The 26,502-nt window shown below is 29.9% G+C and overlaps 1 protein-coding gene across 13 annotated transcripts in view; it reads left to right on the forward strand.

Moving 5' to 3' along the window:
* shep (alan shepard) overlaps positions 1-25,164 on the forward strand; it is a 535,390-nt gene extending 510,226 nt beyond the window's left edge. For 10 of the 13 annotated variants that reach the window (XM_067049170.1, XM_067049174.1, XM_067049173.1 and 7 more), the window contains 8 exons: positions 786-1,000; positions 1,518-1,576; positions 3,409-3,548; positions 11,938-12,095; positions 13,890-14,049; positions 14,990-15,184; positions 17,054-17,152; positions 18,504-25,164. In XM_067049170.1, the coding sequence (XP_066905271.1) occupies positions 786-1,000; positions 1,518-1,576; positions 3,409-3,548; positions 11,938-12,095; positions 13,890-14,049; positions 14,990-15,184; positions 17,054-17,152; positions 18,504-18,650 (1,173 nt within the window). In that variant the 3' untranslated portion in view covers positions 18,651-25,164. The remainder of the gene's footprint in view (positions 1-785; positions 1,001-1,517; positions 1,577-3,408; positions 3,549-11,937; positions 12,096-13,889; positions 14,050-14,989; positions 15,185-17,053; positions 17,153-18,503) is intronic. The other 3 variants (XM_067049171.1, XM_067049179.1, XM_067049172.1) reach the window with 2 other exon arrangements.
* Positions 25,165-26,502: the final 1,338 nt, after the last annotated feature.

The raw sequence follows: 26,502 nt of genomic DNA on the forward strand, positions 1-26,502 counted from the left end.
ATACTGTAAATTTTCCCTTGTTCCTCAATGTTAGTAGATTTGCTTTTATCTCTATCTAAATTAACTTGATGTTCAATTTTCACATTCAAACAAGAGTTCCCCTACAATATTTTAGTAGCAAACCTAAGATAAGTGTTAAATTGTAGTACCAAACCTAAGATAAGTGTTAAATTGTAGTACCAAACCTAAGGATAAGTGTTAAATTGTTGTACCAAACCTAAGATAAGTGTCAAAACTGCTGATCATAGGTTGCTTGTATCGATTCTTGAGATATTTAGAAGATTAACATTCAAATAAGTGTGGTTGTTTTGAAACCACTTATTTCCTTGTACTAAGAAGATGGTTCAACCATATATAAAAAATATAAACTATTTAGCTTTTTGTAATTATATTTCAAGTAATGTTAAATTGTTATTGTGATTGATATTGGCATTTTTTGTGTTTATTTATTATTTTAGTGGTTATTTATTAGTGTATTTATATCTAGAAAAATATATGCACAGATTTTGATAATTTATTTGACATGAGATTTAAGAATATTTGTTACACTTTAACGACTTTCTTGTAAAATAACAGTATGATTTCGTTTTTAGACTTTCCTCAAGATAATTGTTAATTTTTGAAAGGCAAGGTCACAGGCCAAAGTGGTGTGGGAATATAAATCGTAGGAATAAGCTTTATTTATGTTTTAGAATTCATCTTTTAGCATAAATTCTATGTTAGAATATAATATAAATGAAATTTAAATCGAACCAATATTTATTTCTTTTTCTCGTTTGTTGCAGTTCACAACCCCTCGGGTGCCGACCGCATCCTCTCCGGCTAACACTAGCTCCAGTTCGAGCTCTAATACTGGCTCCCAGAGCGGAACCTTGTCAACTAGCTTGTCGAACAACATGGGCGGCCAAGGAGGGGAGCAACAGCTGTCCAAAACCAATCTGTATATCCATGGGCTCAACCCGTCAACGACTGATAAAGAGCTCTACAATATGTGCTCGCAGTGAGTGTTATTAACTTATTATTATTATTATCATTAACTGAACAGGATAAGTATTTTCTTGGGAATGTATAGACAGTGGTAATGTTAAACCTCTGTCCTTAGGTGTAAACATTAATATCTTTTTTCTGAGTTTCACAACAATATACATTTGACTAATCTTTATTTTCTCAACTAGTAGTGAATCTGTGTCATGTTACATTTGGACCTTTTAACTCATAATTATACAGCTGACCTAGTACTATATTTATGTCTTAAATAAGAGATGATTGAAATCTGTATTCACTTACGTTAATCCTTAGAATAATATATGTATTAAGATTACAGTACCTGATATTAGCCAGGGAATAAAACAGGTGATTAGATTAGAACACGGTGATGACCATAATTTCTCCCATTTATATCCAATAAGACTATCATTACGTTGATAATTATACACCTACAGGGGGGTTTCGTAAACTGAATTAACTAATGAAATAAATATATTTACATGATAATAATATTATTATTTTTGTTTCAGATTTGGCACTATCATATCGACCAAGGCTATTCTAGATAAGAATACTAATAAATGTAAAGGTAACGTAGAATGGATTTCGAAACTATTTTGATGTGTTTTTTTTGTTAGCTAGCTAAGTTTGTATTGTGAACGGCAAACTCTGGTGTGAGCGATGAACTTCACAAGGGTGTTTGTCTGGAGAGCAAGAATCGTCTATCTTACTTTACCAGTGTGCCTGGCTGAAAGAGGAATCACATTTCCTAATCTTAAATAATTCTTTAATACTCAATTCTTAAAAGCTGTTTGTTGGAAAATATCTTACATTTTTCTGTTCTTAATGAATGAAAATAGATAATTTATTTAATTGTATGAAATTAATCAAGGGACATGTTATAAAATCATTGTAGTAATTTATAATCAATTTATATTTTACTATACAGAGGGTTTTGTCAAAATTACTAAATCATCAAATAATTACGGTTAATTCATTATTTAGTTTTCAGTTCTATGGCAATTTTACATAAGATTTTTCATTAATATAGGAAGCAAAAAAATCATAGAAATTAAACTATCTTTCTTAAATTATTGGAATTTTTCCTCTTTTTTTTTTTTTTTTTTTTTAAATTTTATCTATGATACTGTTATATAACTTAATTGTTTAAGTATATCTACAAAATTCATGTCATAAATTCAAGAAAGTAAATTTTTATTAAAATCCTTCTAAATTTTACAGTTTTTGGTCTTTAATTATAAATTTAAAAAAAACTAATAATTTAAAGACTTTTTTTTCACAAGAAACTTATGTTTTATACTATAACAAAACTAATTGTATTTGTTTTCTGGCAAGACACATATGTGGTCCAACCAACATACATATTTTCGAAATTGTGTTTCAATAACTGTGTTGATAATTTTGTTAGTTTTCATTTCGCAATATAAACCCAAGGCACAGTGTGCCTCTATATCATCATTGGTAAATCTCATTGAGAAGCAAAAAAATTATCGCTGTAGCTTATAAAATACTACCATAAATAAAACGTTGGTTAGTTCCTTTTAATTCCATATCTAGGCTCGTTATTAACTTTTATTTCCCGATTTTCTTTATATGACCACTGTTATTTCCTTCAAATTGGAGAATTAATTATTAGTTGATTAGAAACCACAACTAATAACTATAAATGTTTTTTGGTTAATTATACTAATTATGATTCTATGGTTGAGAGTTAAAATAATCCTCTGAAACACAGCTCCTAAGAACTGAACTACTCTATTACAAACCATCTATGTCACAGTAATTTTCTGTAATTAATGTGAAATTAATATTTATTTTATATATATGATGTAAATATTTTATTTATGATCTTATGAAATTACAATATTGATGATTATAACTTGCTTTTTTTTAATTATTATTTGTTAGATTCCTGTTATTAACTTGATTATAAGTTTCAAAACATTCAGATATACAAATTATGCCAACAGTGTGGACTGTTATTTTTATTTATTTATTTATTTTAATTAATGTATTTATCTCTCTTTTTATATTATACTTAGCTTGTAGATTTTTTATAATGATCTCAATCATTTTAGCAATAATTTATTTTTCTTTATTATATCCAAAACAGTTTTAATCAAATTGTGTTTATTTTCTGAACTTTTAAAATTTGTATTTGTTCATAATAATATAATAAATAATTTTAATAATGAAATGGAAGAAACTGTCCGTTGTTATGATTCATATTTAGAAACAATGCAGAATATGATGTTTTAATAAACGGATTTTTTTTTTTTTTTTTTTTGTTGTCTTGAAGAGAGATAAGTATGTTTATTTATTATTTTTATTTTATTTATTAATGATGAGTGAAGGTAAGAGAGAGCAAGTTAGTGAGAAGGAGAGGTTGTACTGTTTCAGGTTATGGGTTTGTTGACTTTGAGAGTGGAGATTGTGCCGAAGCTGCGGTGAAAGCCCTCCAGGCGAAGGGGGTACAAGCACAGATGGCCAAAGTGGGTATCACACTGCTCCGTAGCCCGACCACTGTACGTTTGTTGCATGCAAGTACTTCTCTATCTATCTATCTACCTTGAGTATCACTTATTAACCAACACTGACTACCACTCAGCACAAACATTACACAGTATCATCGTTTTTGCCATGTTACTATTTGCATTTATCACCCAATAAAGATAGTAATTGTCATTCAAAAAAATTATTGTTTATTTCATTAAAAATTAGTATTCAGTAAATTTGCGTTCCTGCAAAATTTTTTGGGCCATGGTTGTGTCAGTCAAATAAAAATGCCAGAATGAAAAAAAAACAATACTGAATATTTTTATATTTATTATTTAGTTTCAATGAAAAAGCTATTTCTTTTCTTGAACTTCCCATTTTTCTCTAATTGCTTTGTCTATAAAATCAGGATGAAAACAATTTTTAAGTTGTATGGCATTACTAGTAGCATACTGTATAATTTATTAATTATAATGTATGTATGATATATTTAAAAAAATACTTTTGTTAGTACTATTTGCTAGGCCTTGATGGCCCAAGCACGTTAAGGCGAGGTGCCTTCTAGATAAAAAAAGCACTAGGCCCACTTGCTGAACCAGTTCCTCCCACCATTCCAAGCAGCACATTGAATTATTCAATGTAAAAACAATTTATCTATCTCAATTCAATAAATCATTTACAATAAAAAAAAAAAAGTGTCTTAAGTATTTTGTAAACAAAATTCTATTAACTTTTGGAATACTGGAAGATTATTGATTGACTGTGTGTATAGATGAATGGAATATGGTCCGGGTGCGGTAAAAAAAAAACTCAAATAGTAGATGATTACACTATTTTAGTTTTAAAATAGTATAATCATCTACTATTTGAGTTTTTTTTTACCGCACCCGGACCATATTCCATTCATCTATTAATTTTTTTATTGAATTTTTCAGCCACAATTTTTTGTAAAAAATTTAAAATCTTAATTTGTAATTTCTATTCTAATTGAATAAAATTAACATTATTTAACAATAGTACCACATTACAGTCTAAAGATTTCACAATTAAGCATAAAGTTTGTTCATTTTTAAAACAAAGAAATGATCTAATTCTACATAATAAATTAGGAAAACTCACTCTTACACTATATGAAGGACAGATTTTAAAAACTATTAACCACTTATTTTTCTTAGTTTTCTTATCTAAAAGCTTAAACGAATAACCCTGAGAAAATTACTGGATAAACACATTAATAGATTACATGTTGTATTAACCATTTTTGTACTATTTTTTTCTAAATTTGTGGGAGTTTTCCTAAAAATACCTTATCGTGAGCTTTATTATATGTTAAGGCAAACTGATCTTATTTAACACATATGCTTTGTAATAAATTTTTTGTATTTAATTAATTTATCAACTTTAGGTTTTTTGTTAACCCATCTTCTACTTTGTTCGGTTTTGTTTTATTTTATTACTGTTTTCCGGTATGTTCGTAATATGGCACAATGATGAAAGTTATGATCTAGACACATTCACATCAACCCCTGCCACAGTATACACAAAATGACACGCACATACATATTGTTGGGATCGGCACTTGCAAAGATTATTATGCTTTACAAATATGCGCTTTTGCACAAAACGGTAAAGATATCATTCTGCTTGGGATTTTTACAAAAAATAATTGAATTGTAATCATGTTTTTATGTCATAACAAGTTTTTTGAGGGTTCTTTAAAATAATTTATGTTTCTTTATTGTGTTGTCTACTGCTTTATTATTCAGTACTTCTATGGTTATTGTATATTTGTTTTTGTAAAACATATAATTAATAATAAAAGCTTAGAATAAGCCATTGTAAAATTTACTTACTAATCTGAAGTTTAATAGGCATGATTAATTAATATTTTTGATGTAATATACTATCGAACACACAAGCATGTTAATTGGTATAAAACATTGGCTTGTCATGTAATTATGGATAATTATTGTGGGGTGTCCTAGAGGTTAGCAAACATCCGATAAAATGCTTTGCATATGTGGCACTTCGAAGACACCATTGCTTATTATAGAGGAAACCGTACCAATACCCGAATTACAGAAATTATGACTTCAATTAATTCAAAATAATAATTATAAATTAAGTACATAGTGAAACCCTAAATTATCAAACATTTCAATATTATGTTTTTAGGTGTTTCCATTTACCCAGGCTACCATAATTTAACAGTAATTCTAATTGTTTTAATTTTATTGAGCCTCACTTATCGACCAAGGTATGATAAGCCAAAATAGAACTCCTCATTACTGTATTAATTTTAATAAGTGAATAATTATCTAGAAATAGCCATTCTAAATGTTTTATCATACATGATAATCAACATAAAAATATGAAACTACAAAAAACTCGTCCCGCTTAAAAATATTTGAAACTTTTTAAATTTGTCAATATAGTCACATCTATTACAGTAATGGGACCCAATTCAGAACTTAATATCAAACATGATAAAAAAATGTTATTTTTAACTTGCTATATAAACAATCGTTGTATATTTAATCAAGATCTAAAGGAACAAACAGAAGCTTTTGTTACTATTTTATTCGATATCGATGAACTGACTTAAATGGGAAAACACTATCATGACTTCAAGAAAAACAATAAAAAAGAAAAATAGCAAACTGGTAAGTAGCAATTTGTTACATTACTGCTCTTTCGCTACAATACAGGTGTGAAATGAAAAATCATTCTTCACTTTTTTAACAAAAAATAAAAAATACCACTTAGGGTATGGAAGAAGTTTAATATTGTCTCCTCTATTGATTTCACATTCATCAGTCTTGGTTTTGAACATAAAACAGTTAAGAATTGGACTTGTCTAAGCTATGGGGATCCTCAAAGTGAATTTTGAAAGGAAATTAAATATTTTGTCTCTCCATTGAGTCTAGGGAGGACAAATGAACTCAAGAGAACCTTCACAAAATAATTAAGATAAGGACATATGTATAGAGGTTCTGAAATGTAACAAAACTGCATTCTATACAAAACCTAATTCCTATTTCTATTGATTTTGTTGAGCACCAGTGACAACCATTAAAAATACTCCCACACTATTCATTTTCTTTCACATCCTGAAGAGGTTAAAAAATGAACTAAGGAAGATCAAATGTTTTTTGCATTTTTCTAGTAGTGTGTCCTGATCACCTTGAGGACGAAATCTTCCTTTGTTAGCGTATAATGGTGGATATTTCAAAAATGGGGGAGTGACCGAAAACTGTATAAAAGAGGCAAAAAGTATTGTGGTGATTGATGTGTTCTATCTAAAATTCAAATTATGTATTATGCCAATATTTCGAAGAATGCTGAAAAGAAAGCAGCCATTTTTTTTTTTTTTTTTTAGGTTTACTGCAAAAGAAACTGGTTCCGTTGACTTGTAAAGCTTGAGCCTCAGCTTTTTGACAGAGCTAGGGAGTGACAAAACAAGCATTATGCATTTTATAATTAAGTGACAATTAATAATTTAAACCTCTCAGTGAGAAGAAAATTTTTGATCTCAGGGAGGATAATAACAAAAATAAAATGTCATTTTTAAAATGCTCTTTAACTGAAATAGCATCAAACGTGGAGAATGGTTCTTAAAACATAAGATTTGAAATGTCATACAAAATTTAATATATGGGTGATATGTATACTTATATATAATGAAATTAAATTTGATAGATCAATTAAAAAAAAAAAATCTTTAGATACTTGAAGAAATTAAAGCGTACAAATGGTCTTTAAGCTGTTAATAATATAAGTTACAAAGTCAGTTATTTTGTTTTGGTTTAGTTAACTTTGTGCATTCTTGGCATTTTATTAATTTATATTCTATTGTATAAATAATAATGAAATCATTGTATCTATCATTTAAACTGTCTAGGCTAACTACAGTTTCATTTATTTCTAATATTTTTATCTTTATATTATTAATGTCATTCTCTTGGAACTCCAGTCTTCAAGAATTTGTTGTATATAATGGCTTAAGTGGGAATTTTTTAGTCTCAAATATTGTTAATCAGTAATTAGTTTATTGCAGAGTAACTCGGGAGAAATATTAAATAAATTTGTTAATAGTTGTTTTGATTATCAGGATTTGAATCTATTGTTTTTTATAATATCTAATATCTTTTTTTTTTTTTATGCCTTAAAGGTTTTTGTTATGGCATATTTTTAGTTAAAAAATTGATGAATTTTGTGCAAAATGCATATCTGTTTGGCTTGAAATATATTAAAACATTCTGTTTCAAACGGCATTTTTTGTTTATTTTAGTTGTTTTTTTCTGCCCTGAAATTTGGATGAAGGAAATTAAAATCTTTGCAGTGCCGATGCGAACAATCTACAATATCAATATAGTAGCCGTAGATTACTAATTATTAATTAATGTAGATAATTAAATGACCCTTTTCTCTATCACTTGTCTACTTACCTTTGAGCTTTAATGTTTCAGTGCTCGATTCATTGGAGTTTGATAACATGTTAAAAACAGTAAAGGCTTTTTATTCATACATTACTGGCAACGTATTTTATATCTCAGTATTCTATAATTATTACCTACAATTATTATTTAACAAATCTACCGCTGATAAGTATAAATTTTGTTTATTTTCGGAGCAGCTTAGAGATTGCATATATTGGCTATAAACTTGACTCGAGCAATACGCTAATCCTTTTTGTTTTTTCTATTTTCTTAATTAAAAAAACCGTAACAAGTTTCTGTGTGTTCAGAGTTCGCTCTTCCTAATTTAGAAAACATTAACATTTTTCATAGTGTTTGTTCCGTTTTTCTTTTTTTTTATTATTATTTATTTTCATATCATGTAGTTTAATTGTACTATTTAAATAATTTTTATGTATATATATTATAATAGTTTAGCTTTGTCTCAATTTTATATGAGTGTTGTCCCCAAATGTTTATACCCCAGCTAAGCTTTTTGCCGCTGTAAATTGATGATTAGCATTTTTACGTCTTAGCTTTACTGCTATGGAGCATGACTAAATAATTGTTTGGATAGTTTACTATTGTCACTGGTGGAGGAATCCATAAAATAACTAACTTTCTTTTCATTTACTAACACTATAAATCAGTTTTATCAGTTTCGAATTTGTCTTTAAAACAAAAAAAAAAAATTATTCGGCCGATTAGTCTTTAAAATTATGGACATAAATGGTCTCTATATTTGAAAAAAAAATCCAAATATTGTACTTTATTGGTTAATCATTTACAAGTGATGGAAACTTATAATGGTTTCAGTGTTATGTTGATGTTTGCTCATTGATGTTAAATATATGTTTATTTAAACTTTGGTAAAATACAGAAAAAGCTTTGATATCAGTACATATTAAATAAGGAAAGATTAAGTACTTTTAAAATTTTAATTTAATTTACTAATTAAAGTAAAAATTAAGACGCCTCATGTTTTTAGTGTTTTATCTTCTATTAAGAGTTTTGCCTGCATTAATTATAAACTTCTACTTTTTCAGGTTCTTTTCCATTTTCAAGACCATTTCCACATACTTTTATTTTAGTTTTTTACCATGAAATTGAGAGGACTCCAAATACAAAAATTTTTTTAGAACAGTGATATATAAATATTCTGAGAATTAGTGAGAAATTCTCATATGAAAATTGGAAATTCTAAAATCTGAATTCTTTTTTTTTTATTTTTTTTTTTTAAATATTTATTTATTGCTATTTACAACTGTACATTATAATACATTTAGTAAATCTGATTTAAGTTAAATTGGAGTGTTACAGGCGTGTAGAGAACTACCCATTGTTAGCACTCGAGTGACATTTTACATTAGGTGGTCTCGTGGCCATCTTCTTTTCAGGCGCCTCGGAGAATTGTCAGGAATGGAAGAGGATGCAAGATTAGAAACTAGGGGGTTTGAGTGGTTGGAGAGATTATAATGGAAGGATTGATATCTGGTTCGGGCTAGATTGGTTACATAGGGAACATTAAGGTCTTAATGTATGATTTTATTTGTGACAAAGTAAGGAGCATTGAGGATATTATGAAGGATTTTGGATTGTAAGGATTGAATACGAGAGGAATTCGAAGGTTTAGTGGAGCCCCAAAGCTCAACTCCATATGTCTAGATTGGCCTTATTACAGTCATGTAGAACAGTCTTTTGTAATGTGTTGGAAGTTTAGACCGTTTGTCTAGTAAGTGCTGTAATAGTCGAAATCGACGTGCAGTTTCCTGTCTTGTGTGAGGATTCCAGGTTAATCGTTTGTCCAAATGTAGTCCAAGGTAGGGATCTGTTCGACAGGGGTAAGAGCAACATCATTAAATGAAACTGTAGGGCAGTCAGTAGGTTTACGACGGAAGGTAAAGGTGATTTGATGGGATTTGTTGGAATTTATCTTAATCCTCCAATTACAACACCATTCTTCGATGGCTGTGATATGAGATTGGAGATTTTGGGATACGATTAATGGGTTATTATTAACAGCGAGCACACATGTGTCATCGGCATACGTGGTGAGGATAGTGTTTGGATTGGTTGGACGGTCTAGAGGATGGGACCAAGGATACTACCTTGAGAAACACCAGTGGACTGAGAATAGAGGGATGAATAGGAAGCATTGTGGTTTACTTAAAATCTGAATTCTAAATGAAAATGAACTAGAGTTTGAAATATTGGCCAATGGATCAAGAAGTTTATAATGATTTAACAGTGTTTATAAACAACCGTATGATTGTTATTCAACTCTTTTAAATTTTTACAAATTAAAATTGATTTATTTAATGGAAGTATAGGTATCCCTTTTGTCTTTGATTTTTTTTTTCATTATTAAATTTTTTTTCATTATTTGTTTTACATTTGTGTCATTGCATAGGTGTGTGTGTGTAACATAAGCTGATTCCTCGTCTTAGTGAGGGTTAATTGTATAGTTTAAGTGCAATGTTGTTTTGATGATGCCTTCATTGACATTATAACAACAAATTAGTGCCTTTGAATGTCTGTAATCCATATGGGACCAAGAAATGGGAATGTAGGTATGTTACGCACTTGAAGAAACAATGTATACAAAGCATTTTGTGCTAAAGGGTACTTACTGATTTTTCTGATCAAATGATTTACAAACCCCTAAATTTTTTCATTGTAATTTTTTTTATTTATTGAAATTTACAACTGTATACAAAATTTACAATAATTAAATGTGGTAAATGTTCGAGAACACATGATAATCTTGGTAGGGAACCACCCAATGGTAGTACTTCAATCATTGCATTAAATTAGAAGATCCTGCGACTATCTTCTTTTCAGACGCCCCAGAGGATTATCAGGGATGAGAGATAAAAATCTAATGGGTTTGTGTGGGTAAGTATTTTTGATTGAAAGGAGGTTTATCTATTTTAGGTCAAATCTGCAATGAATGGGATGTTGAGGTCTTTATGGATTAGTTTATTTTTAATGTAATAAGGAACATCAAGGATTTTGGATTGTAAGGATTGGATACGGGAGGAATTTGATAATTTGGTGGATCCCGAAAGCTCAATTCCTTATGCCCAAATAGGTCTGATTATAAGAGTTTTTGTAGTAAATGGGAAGTTTAGACAGTTTGTCAAGTAAGTGTTGCAGAAATCAGAATCTACGAGCAGTTTCTTGTCATTTCAGCCTAGTATAGGGATTCCAATTAAGTCTCTTGTCAAGGTGGAGTCCAAAGTAGGGAATCTATTCAACATGTGTTTGTGTGATATGTTCATCTTTAATGTCCTATATTGTGGTGCATCAAACCCGATTATTTCTCCTATCTCATCACATTAAGTACTCTAAACTCTAAAATGCTTTAGAAAAGATTTTTAAAAAATTGGGAACATGAATGTTTCATGTACCAACGAGTATGAGATCAGACAGGTAGAATTTGTTTATGAATTGAAGCCAAAAATACTAAATACTACGGAGGCTGTCTTAATAATTATTGTTATAAAAAATGGTTTCAATTGTTGAAAAATATGGCAAAGCTGATACTGTATTTTTTGAGAAGTCAACTTTTATAATAAAGATGCATTTTATTTATATGGTCAAAATGTAGTTTCATTTCTTAAAATAAAGAACACTATCGTAGTACAGCAGTAGAAAATAAGAAAGCTAATCTCTGCAGAAATAGTCTTACCTATGTCTGTAGTTAAAATGTAGATCATGTGTAGAGTTACAGCTTGTTAGTCAAGTTAAACACTTTTCTCGTTGTTAGTATCAAAAAGTGGAAATTTTCATTAATTTTTTATTTATAATAAAAAGTAAGAGTTTATAATAAAATAGTATTATCTATTTACGAAACCTAAAATACCCTAAATGAATCCATAATTAAGTATTTGGTTTATATAGTGGTATTGAAAGTTTTATTTATCAGTTTCTATGATACTAATCGGTATTTTCTTATTTTTTTTTTGTCCTGCAGCAACAGGAGCAAGATCCAACTAATTTATATATTGCAAATCTTCCACTAAATTATAAGGAGACAGACCTTGAAAATTTACTTCTCAAGTATGGACACGTTATTTCTACAAGGATTCTCAAAGACACCACAGGAACAAGTAAAGGTGTTGGATTCGCTAGGTAAGAACAGTTTAATATATTAATACTAGAATTATAAAAGTAATCATTATTCACAGCTCTAAGATGAGGTTCACTCAATTTCAAAGTTTTTGGATATTGGAACAATTTAATTACAATTTTTATCTTTAATGAAATTAAAAGAAGCATTAATTGACTTGAATAGAAATGAAATGAAATAAAATAAAACAAATTATTTTCTACAAATAAAAATATTTATATTATGATTTATTTGTTGATAAACTCTAGTTAGGAACTAGGTCTCGAAATCAATATGGATAAAACAAAATATATGATTAGCATTAGAAACGAATGTAATTTCAGTGAAATAGATGTTAGAGGAAGTACATTTAAACAGGTATATAGGTTTAACTATTTAAGTTCTATGGTAACTAGAAAAAACAAAATTAATGAGGAAATAAAGGTGAGGTTAAAGGTAAGAAATGCTTTTTATTTTGTAATTTCAAAATTACTTAGCTCGTGTATTCTGTCCAAAGTTAGAATTTACAAAATTATTCCCCTTTCCACCGTTCTGTTTGGATGAAAAACATGGTTAATTGTGACTACAGTAATTAACATCGTAGCAACTATAATTTGTAGCGATTTTCAATTTGATTTCATGCAGAGTTTTATACTTCTGCTGTTTTCCTCAGAATGATTATTCTTTTTTGTTATAGTTATACCAGAGTAAATGAAATATTCATCACATAGTATCATAATTTGATAAAGGTTTTATTACAAGATAAGTGAAATTATGTAAGATGTAAGCTCATCTTAAAGGATCTTTTATTATTACCAATTTTATTTAGCTACATTTCATTTAAAAATTATTTCAAAATAAAAATTGTTTCTTTTTATTCAAATTTTAAATATGACCACCTGTAGCACAGACCACAGCCCACTGCAGAGCCCACATAAGCATGTTGTTGCCTGTCATAATCCCTAGTGTTGTGGGAGTGACGGTAGCAGCGTGGGTAACGCGCCTATCTGCCAACCCTTAGATTGCGAGTTTTAGCCCGGCCCTACCCAGGATTTTTTCAAGCATAAAATTAAGCAATACTCATTCAAAATCTCCCCCAGGCATTTGTGAGGTCACAAATGGGTGGCCCTCACAAAAAATAGGCGGAGTGACGGACCCACCCTATGAAAACCACTTCAGGAAACGCGCGATGTACTTAAGAAATACCTCCATGAGTAATACCAAGAGTACCTCCATGGTCTGACGTGCCAATGAAAAAAAAAAGTGGGTAGTAGTGGAACTTAAACAATATTGTCCTTGATGTATCTCTAGAGGAAGTCACAAGGAGTGAGGTCTGTGGATCTTGGAGGCCATGCTAAGAGATCTTGATCCTCAGCCTAACCAATTTACCATTGAGGTATAGTTTCATTCAAAAATGTTCTTCCTGGAAAGCTGGAAGAGTTAGTTTTCCTTTGGAACTTGAGAACTGGTACTATAACATATTACTCTGCCGAATACTATGTAAAACTTGAAATATACTGTATGTTATGTGATGCAGCTCATTCCACTTGCATCCTACAAAATATAGCTTCAAATTCAGTTCATTATTTTTCAAAGACCTTCTGTATTAAAATCAATGGTTATTCAACTATATGTGGTTCAATATTCCCTTCATGATTGAATTTGTCTCTTTTGTAATTTTTGTTGAAACCACCTGTTTTTATGTTCCTTAACATATCCTTGGAAATTATATTTTATCAGTGTGATTCTACACTATATTTGGTTAATATTAAAGTTGATATAAGGCAAATACAAAAAATAAAATAAATGTTTTTCAGGATGGAGTCTAAGGACAAATGTGAACAGATTATTCAAGCATTCAATGGAAAGCCTCTTCCTGGGTGCAAAGATGCTTTACTGGTCAAATTCGCTGATGGCGGACAGAAAAAACGTAATTTATACAGAAATGATGCAAGAATGTGGCGAGAAGGAACTGATGTAAGTCTGAATCTTAAAGTCTTACTTTAATTATATAGTTATTTAGTTATAGTATTTTTATTTGATTTTTTTTCTTTTATGAAGCTAAATAACATATATTTTCTTGCTTGGGAGAGAACTTAAAATTTTTTTTTTCCTGAAATAGTGGAGGGATTCATTACCAAAGATGCTAGGTGCATGCTAATTCTAAACATTGATATCTTCCTCTTTTGTGCCTCCTTTTGGTGGCTTATTAGAGTGATGGAGTATCCAGCCAGGTCTAAAATTTCTTGCCATGTTCCTGGCTTGACGGATATTTTTACCTTTTCTCTAGCATAAATGGCTGATGTATCGTACGACATTGGTCTGCCTTGAGATCTTCTACCATCAGGGACTTAGTCCATGGTTTTTATTAGGTCTCAGTAATCCTCCATTCTAACGACAGGGCTGAACCACTGCAGCTGGCGAGCCACTAGGACCTTCATCGATAGAACTCCTTGTTCCTCCCTGATACTCTCATTACCAATGCAGTCTCTTTATGTCCCTCTCGCTTCAATCTTTCTGAGGAACCTTATTTCTGCAGCTCATCACTCTACTATCCTGTTTCGTTTGTTAATATCTAACTTTCAGCTCTATATAACTGTACTGGCAAGTACTCCGACTTGTGATGCGAAGATGTGAAGTTTCACCTTTTATCTACCCAATCATAGTATTGAAAATATCGTAGCTGACTGAGTTTGTCTTGTCCATTGTAGGGTTTCTGAGCCCATTTTCCCTGACTATTCTATAAATGTTACAAGTAAAATGAAATCTGAGACTGTTTCTCTTTATTCTCCATTACAGTACCACAGAAGCAAGCAGCCATTCCAGATAGACTTTATAGTCAGTTTTTTTATTAATTTTATTTCATTAATCTAGGCAATACAATCTGATTATTTGGTGTTTTGTTTTCTTATTACAGAGTGGGCAGATGGGCTATGACGGAGCGAGCCAGAATGGAGTGGCAGCTCAACACATGCTGCCCGCTACGCTGACTGGTTACGGCAGTTACCAAGCTCAGGTGTCGAGCTATCCCCTCCCAACGTCCTGGGCTCACAGCATGCTACCCGCGCAGTACACTGTCATGCAGCCTACTCCCCACATGTCTGGCGTTGAAGTATGTATAAAGTGCAATTTTATTTTTTATTTTATAATAAATAGGTATTAGTTATTGAATATCTATTAGAAATTAATTAATTATAATTAGTCATTATGATCATATTAAACATGATTCATATCTATGAATATTCTAATCTTTATTTATTTGTAATTAATTGGTTGAGTTATTTTATTTTATTTTTTGTATATGGTTTAGTAAAATAGTGCTTCCAATGTTAAAGTAGGTGATAGATTCAGAGATATTTGGAGACTTTATTCCTTTTCTGTGTTTTGTTTCATCAGCTATGGGTTTGTACTTGCTACTTGTAAGGATCCTAGTGAAAAGTAAATCATAGGTCTATCGGAAGATTAAATGGTTTTAATTAGGAGAAAATGGTTTGGGGGGTGCTGTTAGAGAATAACTCAAAAGTAAGTTTAAAAAAATTATTTATTAGTGCCAATGTTTCACCCATAATTTCTAGCCTTCATCAGGGCTAAGAGCAAAGAACTAGATAACAGCCAGTGAATAAAGTATATATAGAATGATTAAAATTAATATTTTTACAGAATGAAAATAATTAAAAATAAAGTTAGTAATAAATTAACATTGGCACTAATAAGTAAGGTTTTAAACTTATTTCTATTATTCTCGTAACTGCACCTCCAACCATCTCCTCCTCATATATATTATCGACAGTCAACTATCTTCTCATTATTTTCCAGGTGCTTGGAAGATTACTTTTTGGATCTTTTTATGGTTAAAAATAAAATTTATGATCAGAAGATTTAATTTCTTTAGGACTCAATTAATTTTTTCCATCATTTTTAACATAATTGTTCTTCTCCATTTACCCACCACTCTGTAGGCTAGATTGTGATCTATCTCAGTTCTTGCATTCATATCTCCACAAATAATTTTTTCATATCATAAGTATCATTTTTTACTTTCTGGTGATCTTCGTAGAATTATTCATTATCTCTTAATGAACTGTCTTCTATAGGCACAGAAACTCTATAGCCATATGTTCTATAGGGAGATTTATGTTTGCAAAGATGATTCATGATGATATAGATTCTCTCAATGTTATTATGAGAATGTATCATTTTATATCGATCTGCTGTCTGCTGTCTTATGCCAGAGCCCTTGTTTTCACCTCCTTTAAACCCAAAATATTCCACACAATATCTTCATTGAATTTCAGTGACAAGTTCTGCTTGTATTCATGTAAGGATCTTCATTTCTAGCTGATGAATCTTAATTTATCTTCCCTGTCCCATCATATCCATAAAATTTGTCCAAGTGTGAGGCTAGTATTGTTTATTTGAGTAGATGTTACTCTAGGAGCGCAAACAATCCAATCCTAGAGGCAACATATCCTCAGGACAACTACCTCCTCTCCTTCCTGGTAATCCTCTGTAATTTGCTCAAGTTTCTGTTGAACTTCAACTTAGACATCACTTCAGTCTTATACGGGTCATCCTCACAAAAAGTTGCAGAAGTGATGTCCAGACCATTTGTTTGTGTCTAATTGATGATTTTAGAGCTGGGAAAATTTTTCCTGTGCTTTTTTTTCTCAAATTTTTGTGGTTGTTTTCTCACAATAATAAAATAGCTATTGTTTGGTTGGACAATGCATTGCAATTAAAAAGTTCAAGAGAGCATCTATCATTTTTTTCAACTCGATTGGAGTATTTTTACATTTTAGAAAACTTGAACTCAAAAATATCCATTTCCATGAGAATGGCCCTTATAATTTTATTGAAAATAAGTCATATGGTTTTGTAATTTATATTAATGAGAGTTCTCAAATGTATTCACTATATTTTTTTAAATAATTGCTGAAACTAAATGTTATATGATGATAATATCAACATGTGTGTTACACAGATGATGCAAGGTGCTGATCCGAACACAGTCCAGTATGCGCCAGTTATCAGGCAACTGTCTGCTCACATGAATACACTCCAGATCAGCCCAGCGCCTCCTGTGAGTGCACTTTAGAATTATCTTTTACTATACAATAATATATTATAGTTCATAGTATTTGCAAGAAGTGTAAACTTGAATATATCATTGCATATTTGATGGCTTCTTACTTTACGATCGTATAGATTATAATATACTGTCATTAGTACTTTTTACAAATAATATGGCCAATGCTATTTGAACTACTAGTACTAGGTACTAAAAGAGAGTACTTCTTTAATTTAGAATTTATGAGAAAATTTAATTTCATCCGGTGCAATGTTTTTTCTTTCTCTCCAAATAATAGTGCATTATTCTTTTATTTATAGATCAAATTCAAAATATTTGTGATTGTTGTATTCCAATTGGTTTCAATAAATAAGTTTACATATTAAATTTTAAATAATTCCTGAGCACGACTCCTATCTACGCATTATGTCAGTATTATATTTAATGTAAGATTGAGGAATTAATTAAACGGAAGGTAGGTCTCACTTTAAAGTATCATTATCAGAGATTATTATTAATTCACTACAATATGGGACTCAATAAAAATAAATGTGTAGATTAAAAGATTTTATTATCGTTAAGGATATTAATTTAAATAATTCAAAATGTACCATTTAAATTTCTTTAATATGACTTTGCAGTCAGCGATCCCAAAAACTTAAAGATGTTAACCAGTGTGAAAATCAAAATTTTTAAATCCTTGAAAACTAAATCTCTTAATATCAGTCTTTTTCTCAATTTCTTTATAATACAACATCATGAATCTAAACTGCACCTTCCAAACTGAATTTAAAAAATGATGCACTGTTTTGAAAACAAGACATTATAAGCTTTATTTGAAACCTGAAGTATACAGTTTAAGATTAAATTTGATTCATCATTTTTATTTGCTAGTGTTAACATTTTTTTTTTTGGAAGGAAAGCAGTCTAAAGAGTACTTTTATTAATTAATTGAATTTTTTTTTATTATATCCTTAAAAGTATTATCTTTATTCTATTTTTTTAATCAAGTTTATTAATTTGAAAATTAATTTATAATTTGAAGAGTTCAGGAAGAAAATATCTCACATTTTCCTAAATGCTGAGGAGAATGAATTTTACCTCGGAAATGTCTATGATGTGCACTTTAAGTAAATAGTTAAAAAAAAAAATTTGAGCTGTTTTTCTTCTGTTTTGACTTTGCCATTGTGTCTGCCATTTAAAGATCTGTTATTCATTTATGGAAAAAAAAAAAAAAAAATCAAGTTATCTTGTTTTTCCTTTGTGGTCTTCAATTGTATGCTATGTAAATTCATTGAATTTTATTTTATTGTTGAATTATTTTTTTTTAACCTATAATTATTTTGTTCTTTTGTAATTACAGTACATCGCAGCACCAGCTACTCCATATTCATATTACGGACACGCTCCTTCAATAATTCACACTATGCCGATACCAGAGAATGAACATAACTCGAACACTGCTTCACCTGATGACACCTACCAATACCAGCCACAGCCACAGAAGTAGGGTAGGCTCCAGTCATCAATCATAGCCTCCAAAACGTTACCTTATATCAATTTCTAATACAGTGGTGGCAACATACAGAGAGAAGAAAAAAAAAACCAAAATGTAAAAAAAATCACAAAAAAAAAAAAAGAAAACAGAAAAAAAAAAGAAAGAAACTATATATTTAATTTGGCTGCACACGTGGCCCACAGATGATGAGAATACTAACCTGCGAATCACACCTGGGTTGGCATTTCAAGAATTGTTACCATTGACTAGCTACCAATGGAGAAATTCCATTGGTAGATTTGTAAAGGTAACAACGAATATTAATTGAGGCTCAATGTTTCTCATTCTTAACTAAATATTTTTAATATATTTTTTTTTCTTTTTTTTTAAATTTCGAATGAGGTTTCGATTAGGTTATTAGTCGATATTTGAATTATTCTTCTGGTACGGTATATTAAAAGTGAGCCATAAAGTAGATGCCATGAACATTTATTTAATGAAAGAAAAAGATAAATCAATTGGCTCAATTTGAATTGTTAAATTATTTTTTCATAATCAATTATTGTGTAGATTTTATTTGTGTTATGTTTGTTGTAAGTGATTTGAGGAAGGAATTTATATTTAAGAGTAAAAATAGTTAATGAAAATAGTTTTTCATATTGTTTGTATTTTTGAATTAATCTTTCAGATGCGAAATTTACAGCAGTAATAGTGGACGTAACATAAAAGAAATGATATTTAAAAAAAACTTACATGCATTGTGATGTGTAGTGTACAGTTTAATATATTTATTCTACAAGAGAGTTTTACGAGAGCTGACTTCTATTACAGTTTCTCGTCATTTTGAAAAAAAAAATTTTAAAAAAGGTGTGAAATACACAAAATAACAAGTGTACGAAATTTGATTCAAATTCTCTTCTTTACAGTTGGAAAAAAAATGACCTTTTGCAGTATTCCCAAGGCTAATTGTTGTAAATTTCTAAGAACCTTAGCCCTCAAACATTTATTTGAATTTCTTAAGATATAAGTGGAGTGAAAATTTGTTATTATTTATTTGGTTGTTGATATTTGAAAATTTTTAATATTTATATATAAATAATTTTTAAAAAGTACGCTGAGCTGTTTATACAATTGGAAAAATTCATATCTTTGTAGAAAGTAGTCAGTGTATTTTTCATTCCTTTTAAATGGGTAAGAGACCATTTGGCTAGTCTCGTTGCATTGTAGATATTAATATTAAAAAAAGAAAGTAATTGTTTCGTTGTTAACACTTGTTATACATGACAAATAAACGTTGACTGCACCTTCCTATTTGTGTATTATATTATAAAAATTATCTTAAGCCTTGTAATATGTGTATTTAAAATTCCATTTAAAAATGATTCATATCTTTCATGTTGTAGAAAATATTATAGCTAGCTATTCTGGTCCAGCTTTAATAATTTGTCTTCAATATATGTGTGAAATTGTCGTGCTAGGATTACATTTTATAAATAGAGAAAAATCATTAATTTTTTCACTCGAATTCACAAAAAAAACTTTTGTACTTATTATATTGTAAATGTTTTATTCTCATACCAAAAGAAAAAAATAACAATATATTTGTATATATTTATATATATATATGTATGTATTTGGTTCTGTTCGAAAATTATCAGCATATTAAAAAAATACAATACACGAGGGAGGGTGTGCTGTTGTAAATACGTATGTGTTAAATGTGTTTCTTAGAAATGTCTAAAGCTTTTAACAGTTTAGAGCATTTTTTATTATGGAAAATTAACCAGACTAGCAATTATTTAAAAGTAAAAAAAAAAAAAACCTCGATGAATCATAGTTCGTCAGTCTTCCAACTTGTTGTTTGGTTTTCTTCTTTTGTCTGTATTCGATTAACTTTATATTTTGTTCTCTTCTTTTTTACATTTATAAAACATCTGTTTATATAAATTATTAATATACTTGTAAATTCTGTGTCTTATTCTCATACTAAAAACTATATTAATCCAATAGATGTTCTTAAAGTATATATTGTAAAATACAATTTTATAGGTAAAATGTGTGCCACGTCAGGGGGTTTTACCTGTCGTAGACAATGTTCCAAAAGAAGTGCCAAATAATAATAATAATAATAATAATAATAATCTAGTAGGAGGTGCAGTTGACTAAAGGTGAACCAAGGCTGTGATGTGCCAGGCGTGTGCTGATGTAGCCTCTTCCCGGTCCGCCCCCAGCCCAGCGATGTGCATGTGTTCAATCGGGGCCTTTTACGAGAGTTGTATGCAATTCTTAACTCAAATCACCTCGTCATCTCTTATAGCGATGTCGAACTTTGTTCTGGGCCTTTAGTACAATCAAAAGGAGGCGAACTGGTCAGATCAAACATTAGCAAACATAGGGCATATCACAGCACTATTTATATATATAGATATATAAAATATAAAGAGGACTGTTTATTTTGATACTTTTAACCTTGACACAAGTCAAGTAAAGTACCACTATTTTTTTATGAACAATAGTTTTTATCGAAAATGTGTAGCAAATGTGTGTGTTTTACTGGCTTTAAAGGTTACTAAATGCTTAAATAATATACTACAAGGAGAATAAGACTCTTTTGTCGAGAGAATTTAATATCGAGGGTCATTGTAGAAAGAACCACAAACGTTCAAATAGGGAATAGGTTAATTTTTGTATCAAAAAATGTGATTTTTAAACATGTAAAAGACCTTCATTGTAAGTTGATAATATATTAGCTTGCCACTTCCCTAATATTGATAATTTCTTCAATTATTCGTGTAGATAATTTGCTTTGAACAATCGTACATCAGAGCCCTATTTTTTCCATTCGCTCAATAAATGATTTGAAAGCCCTTCCAAAAAGAAATAAGCCCATGAATAAATTTTATGTTACTTGGTAACTTTTGTATTTTGAAAAAAAAAAAAAAATAATAGTGATTAAAATCAGCTGTTTTACACTTATACATAAACTTTTTGGAGCATTTGAAAAAACTTAAAGCTTTCGTAGAAGATCAATTGACAACAGTGCCATTCGGTTTCTACTGTTGTTTGTTATTGTAAGTGGAAACACAACTGACAAGACATACAATTGAATAATTTTTTAAAACTCCAAGGTTATGTATCTTGCATAACCTTTAGGTTTAAGGTTAGTTAATAAAAAATATATATATTTAGGCTAAGTAAAGAAGTAAATCTTTATGAAACAATTTTTTCTGAAATGTAGTCTGTAGATTGTAGTGTAAAAATGTAGAGAATAGTTTTAAATTTAGGCTTTAAAGTGAGAGAAAAAAAAAACTTTTTTGGCATAATTAATTTGCTGCCATTGTTGAATTTTACCGCATCCGAAATAATATCGCTTGCTGAGTTTTTCATATATTTTTTTTGTCCCCCCTTTTCCACTTTGAACGGTGTGATATGCAGTAACAAAATGCTTCTTCTAACAAATTACTAACAGGAATTGTTCATGGAGTAACAATGAGTGTTTTCTAAAGCATTTTGAAGCTTCATAATTTTTGTAAGTTGGTTGAAATCAGTGTCTGTGCTGTCTTGTGGTAGATTTTAGGAATCGTAGGTGTAGCTCTTTACGCGTGATTTAAATATATTAAAAAAAAAAAATGAGAAAAAGGTTTTTTTTTTCATCTACTCTTTTCTTTGATATAAATTTGAAGCCTATTTTGAACGGCTAAAAGGTCACATGGGCAGGGGGTTCCACACTGAGTTAGATTCCTAAAAATAAAAAAAAAAAACAAAAAAAAACTATTTTTAAATGTTGTAAAAATTCTGTAGGCTTAGTTTAGCTTATAGTATTTTTAGAATAATTTTAATAATTAATAAGCTAGAATTAGGATTGTACTCTCCAGAAAAGAATAAAATGGATTCGGGCTTAAAAATTTAACGACTGTTAAAAAGTCTGATTTAGGTTTTTCATAAATATGTGTTACGTTTAAATAAGTATAAAAAGAAAAAAAAAAGGAATTTTTGAACCGTTTTTGTGGACACAAGATAATGTAGGTATAATGATTGAGAAGTGCTAGTATTCCAACTTTGATTTAGGAAATGTTCCAGGGATGTCAGATAACATTAATATAAATAAATTAAAAACAAAACATATTTTTAATAATTTATTATACATTAGCCAATGTTGAGCTCAATATTTGTAATATTCCTTTGACCGCAAGAAAAAGATAGAAAAGTAACAAAAAAAACCAAAGTACCTTTCTCCAAGTGTCCGGAAATTATAGAAATAAATGAACTTTAGATTTTGTATACACTTTTTTAGAGTATAGGTCGTTCTAGAATTAGAATGGTTTACCAGGGAAAACGCCCTTGTCTAAATTAGAGGCAAAATGTAAATTTTTTTTTATTTCTCTTCTCATAAAATACAAAAAATTTCAACTACCCTGTTATTATTTTTTTTTCTTTAGTTTATTTGTCATATCATGCGTATAGGATTTGGAACTGAAGTTTCACCAAACTGTGGTTAGGTTTTTTGTCAGGATGAAGGATAGGGGAACTTTTGGGGTCATAACATGGAGATAGAATTTCTTGTTTCATTCTTATTTTTCTCTATTTATTTTTTTGACTAATGTGTTATAGGTTAAAATAACTCACCTCAAAGTGTTATATATTTTTTTATATTGTCAAAGCTATAAAATGTCTCAGAAATCCGGAGTTAGTAAAATCATTCCGTAGCGAGTATGCGTAGTAGGATAATTCGATCACAACTTGTGAGTTTTTATGTGAGAGGGTTTCTGTGACCTTTTTATTTTATATTTTTAATTTTTTTTTTTTTTTTTTTTTTTTTATAAATTTAATTGTATACATTCTTAAAAAGTCTTTCCATTTAATCATCTTTAAATTAATGTTAATTTATTTACTTTATACCTCTGTTGTTATTATAGGAATAATTTATGGAAATAGGTGCAATATTATTGTTAGTATGATGTAATGTTTTTCTCTCCCTCTAATTTTGGATTCTTTTAATTATGGTATACTTTACAGTAATATTGAAATCATCTATATCATTGTTCCGCATTGGCTTTTTGACAAAATTACGAACGCCTGTGAAATAACTACCTCCAATTAGAGTTGTGGTTGTGGCCACAGATTTGTTGTATTCAGGATAGGCCTTATTTCTTTAATAGCGCAATGCTAAAAAAATGAATAATTCCCCATAGTTTTTAATACAAGAATAGAAACAATATTTATGGTAATATTTATTTTTATATACAATATAGAAATCCAATTGTAGTTTGGTTACTTAAATTATAAAGAGAGGGGGGGGGTTGGGTTTGACCTAAGTGCACAAAGCGATTTTTTTTTTCTTTTCTTTTAAGCCGATATTATTTTTTTCTGAAAATATGTATTTATTTTTTATGAAATCAAGTTTTAAACAAATTCAAATTTAAATAGTATAATGTAGGTAGGTTAAAGGTGTGTTTGGATTTGTAGTTAAATTAGAGTACTATGACCTTGTATCTGTCAGACTATACTCATCCCCGTATTGTAGTCAATTCTCCTAAAAATATTTGTGTTTGGTTAAATGATTTAAACTTCAATCAAAGGTGCTAGTCGAATAAAAAATTTGAATATTAGCTATACCATGATTAAAATTCCAAAATTATATTTGTAGGGATGAGTATATGATTACAATAATGAAGTATTTATTTTCATTAGATTAAGTAGTTATGTAATTAGTTGTACCGCAAAGGCAAAGACTTCACTATTCCAAAGATTTTGTTTATTTCTCTTAAATAGTTTTTTTCTTTGTAATTCGATTAATAATCATTATTATGATGAGCTACCTTGAAATAGAATTTGAAATGTGAATATGAAATTGTTATTTATGTACAAAGTGATATGTTGTTTTATTTTTTTCGGAAATGACATGTATTTTGTAAAACAATTTCCCTGAAACATTATTGATTAGGAAAATGCTGTTTGTTTTTTCTCTTCAATATTGTTTCTTGTTACGACTCCTGTATTTGTATTTTGTCGAAATTTGAATATTAATAAATCGGATGTTGCCTGAAAAAGAAAAGGAGTGCTTCGAAGCTAAATGATTGGCAGTTTTGAGTGTCGTGATAAATGTTAGTTACAAGAGAGAGGACATGACATTTAAGATGATGCAACTATGCATTAGTGTATTAGTGAATGTAATTGAATGATAAGTTAATCATTGAGAACTGTGTTTTGGGTTTTATTGAATAAAAAAACCATCAGAGGACATAATATATTTGATAGGTTTAATGTTTAGTTATTAGTGAAACAGAATTTTTTTTTCTTGATTGAAAATGAAGATGAATTAGTATATATATAAATGAAAATATAACGGGAGCTCGAATTCCTGCCTCTTCAACGGGATGTAATGGTTGAAATGGTTGCAACAATCATCCATGCTCTCAAATGACCCTGTCGGCTTCATTCATCATTGTTTCTCTTTTTTTTAAAAAACAAAACAATGTAATGTCCAATTTGTACTGATCCTAATAAAGATCTGTATCTTGGATAATCTTTTTCTTATTTATATCATCCTTCCTTTTTCCTAAAATAATAATTATGTTGATATAACAACAATTAGCAGTTTTTACAGATGCTAGTTCATATCTTATAAAAAAATAATTATAACAATTTTGTATATGCGATTCTCAATAAATTTTTTCAGAATATTTTTTGTAAACATCCAACTCTTCATAACTCATATTTGAAATAATGACAGTTTGTTTGGCTTTTATGATTAATGAATATGAGCTTTTGGACAATTCATCATTATTACTTTGACAAGTTCAAGAACAAGGTAGGAAATAAATTATATTTGAATTGAAAATTGTTCTAAAAGACAAAAAACATTAAAATATGGGGATTAATCTAATTTGAACAGCATATTGCATTAAAACAATAAAAGGTTGTTTATACAAAGAGAAAAAGTTTCATCTTTTTCTTATAATTATCTTACAGTCAACTATTATATTTTAAAATACTGTGTCTTAAACACTGATACCAAAAAAAGTTGCAAGACTTTGCAAATACCTGGAATTCATTTCAGCATGTTTTTAGAGTATTGTATATGAGTATATAGAGTATTGTTGTGCGGTTGGGCACACTCCAGGCTCCACCAAACCCGTAAGTGTCTCAAACAGTATAAAAGCAAAATGGCGGCCGTGCACACTATGGCACTTCTAAAACCCTCAATCTCTCAAGTTGCAAGAAAAACCAAAATGGCGTACGGAGGTTATAATATAAGAAGTGGTTACCTACCCCTTCGATGGGTGGTGGGGTAAACAAAATAAAAATAAAATGACGTCCGTGCACACTCAGCCCCTGGTGAAGGTCACGTGAGTTATAAGAGGGTGTGACCTAATGATCATATTAGTGGTTATGTTGAACTAAATTTGAATTTAAATCCCCCGCCAGGGGGTCACGTGACCAAAATTAGCCTCTGATTGGCTGCCTAATGATCACGTGACCGTCCACGTGAGTGGTTAAGGGTAGGTCGAAGTAAAAATTTAAATTCAAACCTCCTCCGCCCCATAGGTCACGTGACCAGTAGTTAAGGTAGGCTCGATGCCAGGGTCCAAAGTCCAAGGTCATGGGACCAGTGGTTAAGGATGGTTCGAGGCTAGGGTCCAAGGACACGTGAGTGGTTAAGGATGGTTCGAGGCTAGGGTCCAAGGACACGTGAGTGGTTAAGGATGGTTCGAGGTTAGGGTCCATAGTCCAAGGACACGTGAGTGGTTAAGGTAGGGTCGAGGCTAGGGTCCAAAGTCCAAAAACAATCCTCCTACTAGTCCAGAACCGGCCTTTATACCCTACTACTAATGATATTGTACTGAATAATCATGGCCCTGTT

Source organism: Halyomorpha halys, unplaced genomic scaffold, assembly GCF_000696795.3.
Source record: "Halyomorpha halys isolate HHAL.00 unplaced genomic scaffold, Hhal_1.1 Scaffold712.1, whole genome shotgun sequence".
Lineage (NCBI taxonomy): Eukaryota > Metazoa > Arthropoda > Insecta > Hemiptera > Pentatomidae > Halyomorpha > Halyomorpha halys.